The following is a 15,875-nucleotide window of genomic DNA, read 5'->3' on the forward strand; positions in this document are numbered from 1 at the left end:
GTTTCTGCCATGTGCCAGGGCTGTTGGAATGCTAGGATGCTACTACATAAAACACACACACACACACACACACACACACACACACACACACACACATACACTGCCTCAGAAAGGTGGCCTTGGCCTTAATCTTGGCACAGAGAGCTCTTCCTCCCTGCTATTTGTATTTGGAGCTCAGGACAGTGCCTGGCGTTCTCTGTAGTGTTAGGTTTCTATAATGAATCTATCCTTGAGTTGTGAGTTGAGGAACATGTTTAAAATACAAATTAGGAGAACCCAACCCCCCAGGATTCTGATTCAGTAAGTCTGGATGAGGACCTGCATTTTTAATTCCTTTTCTGGGTGTCCAAGACAAGTATTTGCTGAGAGTGTTCTCAAACTTTATTATGAATACAGAATGTGTTAAGATTCTAATTCAGTGGGTCTGGGGTGGGATGTGAGAGTCTGCATTTCTAGCAAGTTCTCATGTGGATGCTGTTGACTAATCTAACTATGTAGTTAGGTTTCTTTCACTCAATAAACAGTATAAAGTACCTGCCATATTGGACTGCAAAGGTAGGGATAGGGAAAATCTGTTTAGGCCTTAGGAGCCTAAAGAAGGCATCTCAGCAGGCCAGGGCAGTCTGATCTGCTTATCACCAGGGAACACCATGGTGAAGAACCCTGCTAGCTTGGCCCAGGAGACCTCAGTCCTTCCCAGGTAATTCTCCTGGCTCCATGGCCTGGGGCGGCAGTTGGTCACTTGGGGCATATTGTTGAGGGAGGAACAACCCAGCATTGGAAACCACCTGGAGTGCTTGTTAAATGCGGATTGGGTGATTCAAACCCCCTCCCCCAGGGATTCTTACTTATGCAGAATAATGTTTGGGAATCACAGGTTCAAGTCCTGACCCCGCCACTAAGAGCACATGATTTGTTCAGGCTCTAGGAGCCTCTGTTCCCTCATTCTCCAAAGAAGATAATACACATCTAGCGGTGTTGCTGTGAGGATTAAAGGTAGGGTACAGAGGTGCCTCACTTAAGGCCTGGGCAGAGTAGTGCTGAATAAATATGTGTTGAACAATGAATGAATGGCACATGAATAATTCAGAGACTGGTCAGCTCACAGAATTTTTCAGTTCTTAGCAGCCGTTCTGGCATATAGAAAACAGCCTTGGCGATTACAAATCAACACAATCAATCCTTTGCTGAGATTGGGAAACATATTCTCAGACTCAGAATGTTTCAGGGAACCGTAAACAAGACAATAAGACGTTAGGGAAGGTGAGGCCCAAACGCTGGGTAATTTATAGGTAACTCACAGACTTCCTGATGGATTAGGTTGTTGGGAAGGTCTTCTGTGAGAGTTGAACACTTCTACCCCTTTAGAAAATTCAATCAGGAACAGTGGGTCACAAACTCTGATTCTAGAAGCTAACCATATTCTCAAGGTAATTTCACCTTGTCTTGGATAACTTACATTTCTTCTTGTGTAAATAAATGAGGAACCTAATTCTCTTTATTACTGCATTGTCACCATATCAGTGGTTGGGAATCCATTCTGGGTGTGCTGGAGCCTACGAAAAATCGGTCTCTTGAATATTCTTTTTGAGAATCACATTTAAACGACTGCAACTTTTTCATTAATGGACTAGTTATTTTATATTATGTGCCATGCACATTTAAGAAATCACTCAAATTTGTGGAACTTTCACTGACATGGCTATAGAATGATGCCTGAATAGTCAACAACCCTTGTAGTTTTGAACAGGTGAAAATTAATTTTGAAGTTATGGCTTCTAGAAATGTTAATTGCTGGGAACAATTGCAAGGACATTTAAGGGGGGAAATGTGTGATAATAGAAATGAAAAATAGCAATAACTTATAGCAAGTTAACTTCAAAATGCTATACTTTTGAAGGCCTTAACCACAGACCACCTCCTAGAGCTGAAGGAAGAAACTTTTCCTTGCCAGTTCCAAACAAACCTCGATCACTGGCTCCTGGTGAAGAAGAGGTAATTAAGCATATGTTTTTCTTTTCTTTTTTTCCTAGCAAATAACCGGAACCTCCGATTTGATACTCCTGTGTATTTTATTATTATTTTAAATTACCCTTAATTCTTTTAAAGTGAATTAAAGGGAAGGATCCAGGTGAAAAATATGTTCTTTTTTCTTAGTGTTTTTCAGACTCTTCCAATAGCACATGTGTGTTTTGCATTTAACGAGAAAAAAAAAAATCCTATTTTTCATTTGTTTTCTAGCTTATGACCTTGAATAAGTCACTTAACTGCTCATTAACCCAGATTTTTCATTAAATATATTATACTAAACTGAGGAAATTATTACGTCTATCTTTCCTGATTAAAACTTCCATTATATATGGAATGCTTATTCTCAACTACCTTTGCAAACAGAGTCATGATAAAAAGCAGTTCATGCAAAGTATCTTCTGTTTAGCCCCACATAAGTGATTCCATATTCAAATTAAGAAAACAAATGTTTCAATGCTCATGGAATTGAGTCGGTGATTTATGAAAATGATTACTTGGAGGCTTTTCTTTTCACTTACATATGTAACTGCAAAATTTATTCAGTTTTTAAAAATTTACATTTTCAGAATTCATTAAATGAAGAGTGGTATGTTTCTTACATTACCCGACCAGAGGCAGAAGCTGCTCTTAGAAAGATAAACCAGGTACTGTGCTAAAGTTTTTCAGTAGTTATAAATATTAATGGAAGGAGAAAAGGGGAACTGGCTTTTATTGAGGACCAATTATGGGCAAGGAATTCTGCTAGGTGATGTTCATGCTGTTATACCAAGGGGACCCATTAGTGACAACTTTAGACCTACCAGCATCCATAGCAATGAGTCCTAGGATCTGGGAAAAATCTAAATTAAGGCAATCATTTGGTTGGCAGAATCTGAGATTCTGATGAATGATAAAGGTCTGTCTTGTCATAGGAAGCATACCTTATCAAAAGGAGATCCTTTCTTCCAAACTTCTAACATCTTACTGGTTCCATCTTCATTGTTTAATACACAATTGCCATCCACAGTGATGCGAAGAGATCCATATGGAAAAAGGCAGCCACAACTTTTTGCCCTTTCGCCTAGAAATTTCTAGGTTAACCAGATCTCCTATGGTCTGGTGATGAACCTTAACCTTAAATCCATACATCAGAGAAAGAAAAGCAAAGATTCTTCATCTCTCACATTTTGAGTCTACAAGAATAGTTCTCAATCTTAGCTGCACATTTGAATCACCTGGGAGCTTTAAAACTTCTGATTCTTGGGTTTCATCTAGAGAGATATCTGATTTCATTGGTTTGGTGTTCTGTGTGGGTTTTGGGAGTTTTCAAAACTCTAAATTCTAAATTCTAGTCTGTGAATCATTGGTCCACGGGTATATTTGTTGAATAGAAGAGGTTCTGAATAGAATTTACTCAATCAAAATAAAAAGAACATATGAAAGCCACTTTTGTAGATTGATAGCTCTTTAAAGCCATCATGATTCAACATACAAACGAGGCAGTAGTTTAAAGCTTGCCTTACTAATTAATCCTATTTTAATATTAGATCTTTAACAGTATAAATATTATGTAGCAATAATTTATGGAGTGACATTTGGAAGTATAGGACAAATCAGAACACTATTTTAATATATAGAAGAAAAAAGTGGTAAGAACACAGGATGGTACACATTCGTTTATGATCAGATGTTTAATGATGAAGATGTGGTGATTGCGAGGTTCTAAAATGGGTGAATTTCAGAGGCATTTGTGTCTTTTCTGACTTTGGCTATGGAAAGAAAGGGTTAGGGAATTAGCACCAGTAGTAGGAAGACAGATCTTTAGTTATACCAATAGAGTCCCGATTTTGTCTGGCCCTTTATCCACTTAACCACTTAGTATTTGTTTTATTACTGAAAAAGGGGATTTATTTTTTCTTCAAGAGACGTCAAAGATGTTCTTTTTGAAATTTGGAAATTTTTCTGGTACAGTCTTTGCTGCTTCTTGACAACCAAGAAATCCATGACACCTGGGACTGTAACCGTTCAGGGAAATAAATGTTCACTGACTTGTCAACTGGTTAAATTTCCAGATCTCTAGAGGCTTGTCTACTGCCTCTAGAGGCGATACAAGTATAGCCTTTACTGGGGCACCAGGTGGCTAAGTCAATTAAATATCTGACTCTTGATTTCGGCTCAGGTCAGGGTCCTGGGATCAAGCCCTAAGTGGGGCTCCCCGCTCAGCAGAGAGTCGGCTTGAGGGTTCTTTCTGCCTCTCCCTCTGCCCCTCTCCCTACTCATGCCCTCCTACTCTCTCTTTAAAATAAATAGTTAAAAAAAAAAAAAGGAGAAGTATGGACATTTACTACTCACATAATAACAGGAATTTATTCTTTTAGGATGGCACTTTCCTGGTTAGAGACAGCTCTAAAAAAACAATAACCAATCCATATGTCCTCATGGTATTGTACAAAGATAAAGTTTACAACATCCAGATCCGCTATCAAGAGGAAAGCCAAGTTTACTTGTTGGGAACTGGACTCCGCGGGAAAGAGGTAAGGAATTCCAGTTGCAAAACTTCCCCAAATCCTCTGTTTATTTATGCCTTTCCGAATACCTGCCAATGTGGAACCCTACTGTGACATTCTTTGGGAGTCCATACTATATGGCAATGTTAGAGTAAGATCACATTAGTGAAGCCTGTCCTTTACTGGCAGGAAATAAAATAACAGTAGCTATCTGTGCCATAGAGTCTTTCTCTATGGCTTTCTCTATATTTTTAGTTCCAAATAGTCTAAGATCACATGTGTAACTTTTAACTTTTAAAAGTAAAAAATTAGCATTTAAATTAAATATATAGTTAGATGGTGTCAAAGGGAAGTCCCTTCTATCATTCACCTCTCTAACATAATTTTAACGTAAGATTGCAGTGTACTTATAAGACTAGTTTTTTAAAATTGACACCTGGAAAGGGGTAAAAAATAAAATTCTTATTGTGGTGACTATTTAAATACTTGGGTCATTTCTCACTTAAAATGGAGGTTTGGCCAATGAAGGTGGTCAAACTGACAGAGAAATTTTCCTCTGTTTCGCCAGTGTTTACGTTAATTATTTTTTGGATGGTAATAAAAAAAAAAAACCTACTTTTGCAAAGGAAGCTAACAGCTAAACTTAAGCCCCAAACATGTTCTGTAAGTTCAAAGTTCCAGGAGGAAGATCCGCTGAATCAAACATTTCCAGAATGAAAAAACTAAGCCTTAGCTTCTACTTTACTCCAAGTATTTTTAATTCATGATCATGTAAACGAGTAGGAAAAAGCACATGCTTCTGATCAAATGTTTCGATCACTGGTTCAGTGTGGCTAGAGCTGTGTAGATGTTGCAGGGGCAGAGAAGTCTGCCCTCCAGAATTTCTGTTCGTCTGGTGTGGGAAAACCTAAGTACAAACCATACCTGCAGCTGTCTTGGAAGGAGGCATCCAGCAGGGTAGTCTCAGATGAAGTGCTTAATGTTGTCTGGAGTGCCTGTGTGATTCTGACCCCTGTCTAGAAGGATGGATGGTTTTTTTTTCCCAGTCTGGCCCTCAGGGATAAGGTGATGAAGGCAATGGGTGCAAAGATTTGGCTGCAGAGCCTTTGCGAGCGTGAGGTGGCAGTGAGAACACAGCAGGGAGATCATGAAGGAATCATTCCTTCTGGAATGCTATGGATGTTGGCTCCAGACACGGGGACACTGTCTGACCTCCTGATTCCTTATACCTCCTCACACTATTAGTGACTACGAGTGAAGTAGGGATACAGAAACCAAAATCAAAGACACAAACAGAGCAACCCAAAGGCAAAGGTATCATAACTAGACCTTTTATTTATGACCCCCATAAAGTTAAATATATATATATTTATATTTATAATATAAGTATATTATAAATATATATTTATAATATAAATATATTATAAATATATATTTATAATAACATAAATATAAATATAGACTTTTATCCCTAATTTATTGGTGTTGAGGAGTTATTTTTTTTCAAAGTGCTATAGTAGAAATCATTGAAATATTTCCCAAGTATTACACATTTTTTCTCACCATCCTCATGACTTGAAGAGGTAGGAAATTACGCAGATTAAAAAAAAAACCAACAACTGAGGGTGAAATTCATGCTACTCATTCCAATGTTGATGTATCTCCTTATTTTGAAATTTTCAGGACTTCTTGTCTGTGTCAGATATTATTGACTACTTCAGGAAAATGCCACTTCTGCTCATTGATGGGAAAAACCGAGGCTCCAGATACCAGTGCACGTTAACGCATTCTGCCGGTTATCCCTAGCAAGTTAGCCAAACAGACGAACCTTCCTCCTGCCTCTGTCGCCAGCCTGGGAAGATCAGTCAATGGTGATGAATGGAGAAACACTTGGGACTGAATCAAACCCCTCAACATGAGCACAAGGTTTTGACCTGTCACATAAAAAAGTGTTTGAAATGAAGACTGTCAAATATCTCATAATTTATTTATTCTTCTTCAATGTTTGTAAAGTGCATGAGTAATACTGTTCACACTTGACGTCTAATAGTGCACTATAATCATTCATTTAAAAATGTGTATTTTGAAATACCCATTTCAAAGTACAGAAGTTTCCATAGCTACAGAAATAATTTGAGGCCAGTTTAAAAAAACGGAAACAGTAGTTTTTGGTATCACATAAAACTTTTTTTTAAATAGCCAAACCTTTGTTAGTCAGAGGCAATCCTTAGTTTTATCCATAATTTGATAATTTCTAAAATTCACTTTCTCGGCAGCAATAATTTAAGAGACTTCAAATGATTTCATTCTTTCTTATTTGGTATTTTTCGCTGGGGGGATTTTTGTGTACTTTTTTAATGAAAAGATAAACGCATGAGGGGATAACTTCCTAGGATTAAAATTGATTTGTCTTTTGCTTTACTTTTGTGTTCCTAAAACTATTGACTTTGTTTAGTCCATAATATTATGTTTTTGTTTTAAAGCAAATTTAAGCTACAAATACCGAAAGTAATCATTTTAAATTTAGAGATGAGGCTTTGGAATTAAATATAGCTGGATATAAGTTCATCAGATCCCGACTCCCACATCCCACCTCCTCTGCAACTCCCACAACTCCAAAAGCATTTTCAAGTGATGTGGATTTTACCAGAGTCTTTCAGCAAAGATGAAAGAGCCATGCATACACACAGAAAAATGTGATCAGACTTTCCTATTAGATGCTTTTCTTCTCTCTCTTTGATCCCCTGACAACTCTACCATAAAGCCCTTCTCATCACCATTCCTAAAAAGGCTTTAGAGATCCTTTGAAGCAACACAGCTCTTTCCTTCAGCTTACATATCTCACTTAACAGATGGTAGTAGGTGTTCAGCACAACAAAACCAGGCAATGGTTCTTCTTCAAGTTCTCCCCTTTGGGACCTTTGTTACTAATCTACGACTTTTATTAACAAACATTTTTGGCTTCTCTACTTAATCTGCAGGTTTTCTGAGTGGCAAAAAATATCTTGCATCTTATTTTTGTAAGTTAACTAATAGAACATCAGAGGGGAGCTTATAAGTTACTTGGTTAAAACTGATAATTTGTTAAGATAACAAGTATGTGCACACATTTAACCAGTGATGATGATAACGTTTCATCAAGCTGGAAAGTTCTCAAACTTTCCAAACCGGAAGTTCTCAATTCAGAGTCCAGAGCTAGGGAGTTCTAAAGCTGAAAAATTTGCATTCTTTTACATGTTTATTCAAAAGGATTTCAACAAGCATTTATTCAGTGCCTATTCTGTGTTAAACACTGAGCTGGGTGGTGAGGATAGCAGACACTGTGAGCTGACCTTGTGTCTTGCTTTTTACTGTCCTTTATGTTGAAAATCTCTAAAATGAAGGAGGTCATAGATTTTAAAGCCAACTATTTGGTAGTGAATCATGTCAGCTGCCACGTCTCTACCCTCTTCTACCTGCCGTAAGTAGGAAACCAGTCTATAACAGAAGAGGATAAAGACGACACACAGAAATAGAACCAGGTTAGAGACATTATAAATTAGTAGGGTCCCTGACATATATTTTAACTACTTCCCAGTCACATGAACCAATAAACCCTTAAGCTAGCTTGAGTTGTTTTGGCACTTGTTACCAGGAGAGATTGGATTAATACAAATTTATACCACCCACTTCCAATTTGGTTAACTCTCTTTCAATCTGAGCCAAATTCAAGCAAAGTAAAGGATAAACAATGCCTGATGGCCAATTTCCTATATCCTATTCTTGCCACTAGTGAAATGAATTAGCCATTCTTTGAAACATTAAAACAGTAAGACAGCTTTTAAGAATATTAAATGATTCAACTTGTATTTTTATTTTGTTTTTTGTAATATTAAATATCTTAGTAAACTCAGTTCTCCCAGACACATGGTAATTCCACAATAAATACAGTTACAAATTCACAACAAACCAAAAGAAATCAGATAGAAAAGCTGTTAGAAGCAAAGGATACATCAGATATTTTAGACTCTTCACAGAGGGGGATTTTCTCTTCTGGTTCCTGTAAGTCATCTGTCTTCAGAGGATGACTAAAATGTAGAGTAAGGTCACAAAGCAGCAACTGGGAGAGCTCTGTGTAAAACAGAATAATAGAAGATACTATTTTGGAGCACATATGTCATAGACAATCATTCTTTTTTTTTTTTTTAAGATTTTATTTTTGGGCGTTCCCTTCATTGAGTGTCTTTCTGATTTCAGCTCAGGTCAAGATCTCGGGATCCCGAGATGGAGCCCCGTGTCAGGCTCTATGTTCAGCTCAGAGTCTGCTTGAGATTCTCACTCCTTCTTCCCCTCACCACACTCGCATTCTACCTCTCTCTAAAATAAATCCAATCTTTGGGGGAAAAGTTTTATTTTTATATAATCTCTACATCCAATGTAGATTACAACATTGTAGATACAATGAGATTACAACCCACAACCCTGAGTTCTAGAGTTGTATGTTCCACCAAATGAGCCAGCCAGGTATCCCTATTATTACTTTCAGTAGCTCTTTCTAATTCTTAGTTTTCTCCGAAGTGATTGAGACCACAATTAAGTGTACCCCATTTTAACTTAAAGTCAAATTTTTGTACTATAAAATAAGCATGCCATAAAAATTAACTAGAAGTCTCTACTTGTGCACTATCTTACTAAATTGCAACTTGATTTACAGAAATGTGATTTATGCTTTTTGTAAACTTACTATTTTTGTGTCATATGTTATGTATAGAGAATCGAATAGCACGTTACAAAAATTAGCAGTTCCTATCTCCAAGAGGCAACCACTTTTAATTTTTTTTTCCTGCTTATATTGTTTTTGTTGCTTTTGTTGTTTTGTATGTGTCTGTGTTTGGTGTCTTTTGGTTTTGTTTGGGGGCAGGTTGGTATTTACCTCCATCTCTCTAAATGACACAAATATTTATTTTTTTAACCACAGAAATTATCAATCTGCTTCTGACTATAGAAGACTATGATAGAGCTCTTTTCACTCACCCCCCCCCGAGCCCCAGAGTGTACTTAAGAATACAATTTTTGTTAGCTCAATATTTAAAGGTTAACATTTTTTGATTATATAAATATTCTCCACAGCTGAGCCTTTCCTTTCCTACATGGTGCCACCCAGTCAGTTAATAATCTTGTTTTCACTGTTTAATTATCATAAATATATCCCAAATCTTCCCTAGTAGGGCAGATCTCCTTCCGGTATATAGTCAGATGCCTTAGCTCTCTGCCTTGTTGAAAGTCTCTCCTCTCCTAGAGCCTTCTGATCTACTCTAGTCTGGACTGATGGTTCCCTAGGACTGCAGTGCAGCACGCATCTGAGAACTCCCTTCCCCATTATCCTATGGACTACTTTCCCCCCTTCCCTTGTGTGGAGTATCCTTTTTCTAAAACCTCATTTCTTTCTCTTTGGTCTGCTACCGTGTTTGGTGGAATATGACCTCAGGAATCAGTAACTTTCTGAAGGAGGAAAAGTTTTGTATCTGAAAATTTCTCTCTCTATACTAATGCTGAATAGATTGACTGACTGTACAAATATAGGTTAGAAATCACGTTTCTTCAGAGTTCTGAGGACTTGCACTTTTTTCTAGCTTCTAGTGTAGCTGTGAGAATTTTCATAATTCTAGTTTTTGTTTTTTTTTTAAGATTTTATTTATTTATTTGACAGAGAGAGAAATCACAAGCAGGCAGAGAGAGGAGGGAAGCAGGTTCCCTGCTGAGCAGACAGCCCGATGTGGGGCTGGATCCCAGGACCCTGAGATCATGACCTGAGCCAAAGGTAGAGGTTTAACCCACTGAGCCACCCAGGTGCCCTCATGATTCTAGTTCTTAATTGTTATTTTTCTTTAGAAACTTTAAGGACTTTTTGTTCTTCCAGAACAAAATTTCACAGTATTGTACCTTGGGGGTCTACTTTCAACCACTATGTTGGGCTCTTACCTTATAGAAACTTCTCTCCTTCAGCTCTTTAAATTTTTCTCAGATTAGTTCTTTAATGAATTCCTCTCCGTGTATTGTCTGTGTTCTTTCTTTAGAACACTCCTGGTTACTGAATGTTGAACTTCCTTCACTGATCTTGTGATTTTTTCTCCTTAAAACTTTCTACCTCTATTTTTTTTTTTTTTTTGCCCTCTATGGGATTGTCTTCTTTTTATCTTTAAGCCCTTCTACAGAGGTTATTTTTATTGTCCCACTTAATTTCCAAGAATCCCTTCTCTAAACTTTTTAAAAAAGATTTTATTTATTTATTTGAGAGAGAGAGTGTGTGAGAGAGAGCACGAGATGGAGGAGGGTCAGAGGGAGAAGCAGACTCCCTGAGCTGGGAGTCCCGATGTGGGACTCGATTCTGGAACTCCAGGGTCATGACCTGAGCCAAAGGGAGTGGCTTAATGGACTGAGTCAGCCAGGTGTCCCTCTAAACTTTTTTTATAGGCTCATGTTCCTGTTCCACGGACATAGCATTTTCTCTTGCGTCTCTTCAGCTATTGATAGTTTCTTGGGAGTTTTCATCTCACTTCATGATTTCTGTTTCTTTTTCATTGAGGGAATCCATGTATTGACTTTGTCTCTGCTTCTCAAAGTAGACGCTTTTATCAAATATCTACTGCACCAGAGCTACATCTGCTCGTATTTAAGACCATAGCACTAAAGACAACGGGAAACTCTGTGCCTATGGTAGCCTATATTGGGGGGGCGAGCTGGCTGGGTATTTTGTTGGGGGAAACCTCTGCTCTTGGTGTCTTTAGAATTTTTCCCTTAGGCTAGTCAGATTCCTGAAAGAAAAAATGTGCTTGAGGGTGTAAATCTGGTTAGCAATGTTTTGTAGCCAAGTGGGAAAAGAAAACTGGGAGTCTTGTAATCCAGTATATAAACTTTGTCTTAATATCTTTGTTTTCAGTACAGTACTCTTTGCCTCAACTTATGGCTAATGGCTCCAGGCCAGAGATCCTCTCAGGGAATCAAATTCAACTCTTCTGTCATAGAAAAGGAACAGTTGCTTTGTTCAGAGAGGGGAAGAGAACTTAGGGGTCTACAACTTCTTCTTGTTCTTATTCTTGTTCTTTTAGAGAGAGAGAGGCTGGGGTGGCAGAGAGGGAGATGGGGAGAGAGAGAGAGAGAGAAAGTCTCAAGCAGGCTGCATGCCTGCATGGAGCCCAATGCAGGACTCCATCTCACAATCAAAATCATGACCTGAGCTGAAATCAAGAATCAGATGCTTAACTGAGTGACCCAGGTGCCCCTTTTTAATATTTTTATTTATTTATTTATTTATTTATTTATTCAACAACTTCTTAAACATTTAACTAGCCTTCCTGTTCTTAGCCCCACCTTTACCCCCACTTCCCGAGGATTATGGCACCACCATATACTGAGTCCTCATTGCCTCTACCCAGTCAGCTCATGGTTCAGATTTTTGTACGTTAGGATTCAGACTTTACTGTTTGTTCTCATTTGCTTTCCATTTTGCTACGAACTGTTTTTGAGAGCTCTTTATCTTGTGCATTTTTGTCTCTTTAAAATCACTTTAAGGGGAGCTGGTTGGCTCAGTGGGTTAAGCCTCTGCCTTCGGCTCCGGTCATGATCTCAGGGTCCTGGGATTGAGCCCCGCATCGGACTCTCTGCGGACTCTCTGCTCAGCGGGGAGCCCACTTCCCTTCCTCTCTCTCTGCCTGCCTCTCTGCCTACTTGTGATCTCTGTCTGTCAAATAAATAAATAAAATCTTAAAAAAAAAATAAAATAAAATCACTTTAAATTTAAACCTCAGGTTTACCGGTGACTAGTTCTATGACCTTGGAAGAGTTAGCTAACCTGTTTATGTCGGTTTCTCTATCTGTAAATGCCAATGGTAGCATTTTCTACCTCATAAGGTTGTGAGGACGACTGAGTGCATTTGTACTGTGCTCCTGGAAGAACATCTGGATTATGGTAAATGCTATGTGTCAGTATTGACATTATTATAGACAGAAGGAAGTGTGGCTAAAAGGAGTGTTGTTCGTTTAAGCTTCTATGTTTACCAGAAGTCTGCCCTCTGATTCTAGCTCTGTGAGCCCCTATAGCTTAACTGCCTGACTTCCCCCACAGCTTCTGAAGAACACATTCATCATATTCACGGGTTCTATTTTACTTCATGAAAGAATAATCCCAAATTAGAACAGTTACATATTAAGTTTCAGATAAAGCTTTTCTGTTTTAAACAAAGACAAGCAATGAGACACCAATTATTCATTTAGTAAGCACATACAAGAAGTTATTTTATCAAGGTACTAAGTTAAGTGCTAGGAAGACGCTTCAGGAGCTTACAGTTGAGCAGGGATAGGAAAAGAAAGTCAACATGCAATTACAACACAGTGTGATAGATGATAGGAAAAGGTAGAAGAGATAACATGTCAGAAAAATTTTGCCAGATTATTATTTGACTAATAAGTAGCAGTTAACCTGGCCGGGTGGAGGTGGGGTGCAGCAGTGGGCACTTCAGAAGATGCATGTGCTAAGGTACAGACGCGGATAAAGAGCAAATATGTAGATGTGCAAGTGGTTCAGTATGGCTGAAGCACAGAATGTGCGGGGAGAAAAGAATGTTAAGATACTGGAGAGACAGCCTGGGGCCTGATCTCAAGAGGTCTTCTAGGCCATTCTAGGAGGTGTGTTGGACTTTTTTCTGGGGCAATAGTGAACTAATGAGAGTTTTTAAGAGAGTCACATTTTAGAAAGAAAATCCTTGCTGTATCGTTGAGTTTGGTTTTGAGAGAGGATGAATTAAGCAGGGATAACCAGATTTCTTTACAACAGATTCCTCGGAGCCTTTGCCAATATGTAGTGTGAATTTTTGAGAGAAATCTACAGCATGAAACACTTCCCAAATTTATTTGACCATAATAAGGTGGACTCTGTTCTTACTGCACACCACTTACTAACACCTATGGAGACAGCAGGGTTAGCATATCAAAGTCTGGGAAATATGGCACTCACTATTTGGTGCCTAACTAACAAGCACTCCCCTCTTCCTCTTGGGGCAAAACTTGATTCTGTCAGAGGTGATCCGCTCCCCAGCTCCAGCAGTAAGTCCTGACTGGCCCAGACTGGTCTTGGCAGTCCCATTCCCCTTGACAGCGGCTGGTGTAGGCATATGCATTTGATACAATCTGGTCATGAAAGGGAAAGGAAAATGTGCTGGAGGGACCTGGGGAAAGGCTTTTATAGAGACATAGGCAGATACGGTGTCTGTAGATGGCCACACTTGCAGGTAATGACTATGAGGGATAAACAGTGAACAGAACAGAGCAGAAAAATGGAAAGAACCTGTATGGTCAGAAGCCTTTAAAACTCTGAATTAATTCTGGGTCTGCCCTACTTTTGATCTCTTATTTCCTTATTGTATAAGCCACATTAAGTCGATATTTTGTTACTTTTATAGCTGAATTCCTTATAACTGACAAAGAAGCTATCCTCAAATATCCAAGAGCTGTTATAAGAAGAATAACTACATACTCAGTGTAGTTTCATGTTTAGAAATAGGACCAGTGTGAAAGAAGACGGGAATAGATTTCAGCTAGTCCATAAGGAGGAACCATCTAAAAAGGACGAGGCTGCTGGTGAGATAGTGAGTTCTCCAGCAGAGGAAATATTTGGTCAGGGATAAACTGTCCCTAGAAATACTCAGTCATGGAATTTTACATGTCTAGAATAAAATAATAGAATGTCTGTGAGGTGAATGTCTAAACATGATGAATTGTAAGGTCTAATTCTACTCTATGAATCTGTTTAAAATAACGAACCCTTAACTCATAGAATCAAACAAACTTATAATTTTAATTTGGAAGGAACCTTAGGGGCTTGGTAAAGATTAACAGATAGAGACACTGAATTTTGCAGAATGTGACATCATCTGCATTTATTGAAGGGAAGGAAGGAAAGTATATTTAAAGAGCTTAGTTAGACAACATCATAAGCTTGTTAGTGTCAGGGATAGGAATTCAAGTCTGCTAACTCCCAGGAAAATTCTCAAACATAATTCATCTTTAGAGATCTAGTTCATACTACAGTGTCAACAATTCTTAAGAAATAGAGAAATTCTAATTAATTGGCAAATTCAGTTACATCCCAGCAGAAGCACAATTTGGCTCTCTTGTTTGTTTTATAACTATGGCATGCAAACATTTTAATTCAGTGATTCCATACTTACCTTTCATCTTCTTCAACTCCAAAGAAATTGTGTTAATGTTTTTAATTATGGCTTCCACATTTAGCTTATGGTCAGTAACATTATTCTTAAACATCTGATTTTAAAAGAGAAACAAAACATATAAATCAGAAGCATTTATGTGCACTTTGAAAATACTTAAGTCTTCCCTAGTTCTAAAAGGAAAATCTATTATTTCAGAACTGAAATAATTGTGAAATAATAGTCAATATAATGGTTAGAATTCTAGCATAGTAAGACATCAACTTGTTCATTTTCCAAGTGAAGACACCTCCAACTAGAATTCTTCTTTAATGAAACCAGATAACAAGATGGGGCCAGATAACAAGATGGAAATGCAGAGGTCCCTTTTTCAGAAAGCCTCAGCACTTATCGACTACCTTATAATTGAGTAGTCATACAAAACTTTCTCTAATTTTGTTAATGTAAAACAGTGTATTCTTCTAATTTATTTTTGAATAACAGGGTCCACAGGAAAACTCTAAGTACATAGTAAAACTCAAAGTGAGATTCAATTATAATTCATAAACTAAGAAGATGGGAAAGGGTCACTTTTATTTTAGCTTTAGGAATGAGGGCAATACACTTTTTAAAAATTCTGGTTAACTAAAATGTATAAATCTACAGGTTACCATGTTATATGTACACTACCTATTTTTTTAACCAGTTTTGTCAGGTACAAATACAAAAACAGGTGGTTCCCTAGAAACTAATCTTAGCCATTCAAATCTCTCCAAATGATTTGACAAAATAAACCACAATTAGCACACACAGCTCCGGCAGTGTGAAAGTCAGTTATGGGTCAGTCTGCTTGTCCAAAATAATGAAAATAAACTAACCGTTAAGTCAATTTCTTGCCTCTGCTTTCTCTTGAGTCGAGGAATTTATCCTACTTCACTCACTTTAGAGTCACTAAAAAGGTATAAAAATTTCATTTTCCAGTGAATAAAATATATTTTGCATCCACCTACAATACCCTAGAAGCCAAAAAGGGAATGGTAACTATCTTACTTGATTGGATACAGCAAATCAAAAGATTTGTGTTTGGGGCAGGTGTTGGGGTTTTGGGTGGGGGGAAGAAAAGCTGCTTAAAAAGAGGGTGGAGAAAGTATAACTAAAGAACATTAAAAACGAG

At 37.8% G+C, this 15,875-nt stretch overlaps 2 protein-coding genes across 2 annotated transcripts in view; one reads left to right on the forward strand and one right to left on the reverse strand.

Moving 5' to 3' along the window:
* LCP2 (lymphocyte cytosolic protein 2) overlaps positions 1 to 7,126 on the forward strand; it is a 44,617-nt gene extending 37,491 nt beyond the window's left edge. The window contains exons 18-21 of the mRNA XM_045999565.1: positions 1,901 to 1,995; positions 2,598 to 2,675; positions 4,389 to 4,544; positions 6,201 to 7,126. Of these exons, the coding sequence (XP_045855521.1) occupies positions 1,901 to 1,995; positions 2,598 to 2,675; positions 4,389 to 4,544; positions 6,201 to 6,323 (452 nt within the window). The 3' untranslated portion in view covers positions 6,324 to 7,126. The remainder of the gene's footprint in view (positions 1 to 1,900; positions 1,996 to 2,597; positions 2,676 to 4,388; positions 4,545 to 6,200) is intronic.
* A 293-nt stretch (positions 7,127 to 7,419) lies between these two features.
* C3H5orf58 (chromosome 3 C5orf58 homolog) lies at positions 7,420 to 15,559 on the reverse strand. Its single transcript, XM_045999566.1, has 2 exons — positions 14,723 to 15,559; positions 7,420 to 8,627 (listed from the first exon to the last, which is right to left on the reverse strand). Exons 1-2 carry the CDS (start codon positions 14,814 to 14,816, stop codon positions 8,476 to 8,478), a joined length of 246 nt encoding a protein of 81 aa, XP_045855522.1. The 5' UTR covers positions 14,817 to 15,559; the 3' UTR covers positions 7,420 to 8,475.
* Between the last annotated feature and the right edge of the window lie 316 nt (positions 15,560 to 15,875).

This window comes from Meles meles, chromosome 3 (assembly GCF_922984935.1).
Source record: "Meles meles chromosome 3, mMelMel3.1 paternal haplotype, whole genome shotgun sequence".
In the NCBI taxonomy this organism is placed as follows: domain Eukaryota; kingdom Metazoa; phylum Chordata; class Mammalia; order Carnivora; family Mustelidae; genus Meles; species Meles meles.

Bases quoted from the DNA above. Each gene is read 5' to 3' on its own strand.
- C3H5orf58 (XM_045999566.1), bottom strand. From the start codon at position 14,816: ATGTTTAAGAATAATGTTACTGACCATAAGCTAAATGTGGAAGCCATA. The intron at 8,628-14,722 runs GTAAGTATGGAA...TGTTTTACACAG, and splicing joins GGAGTTGAAGAAGATGAAAG to AGCTCTCCCAGTTGCTGCTT.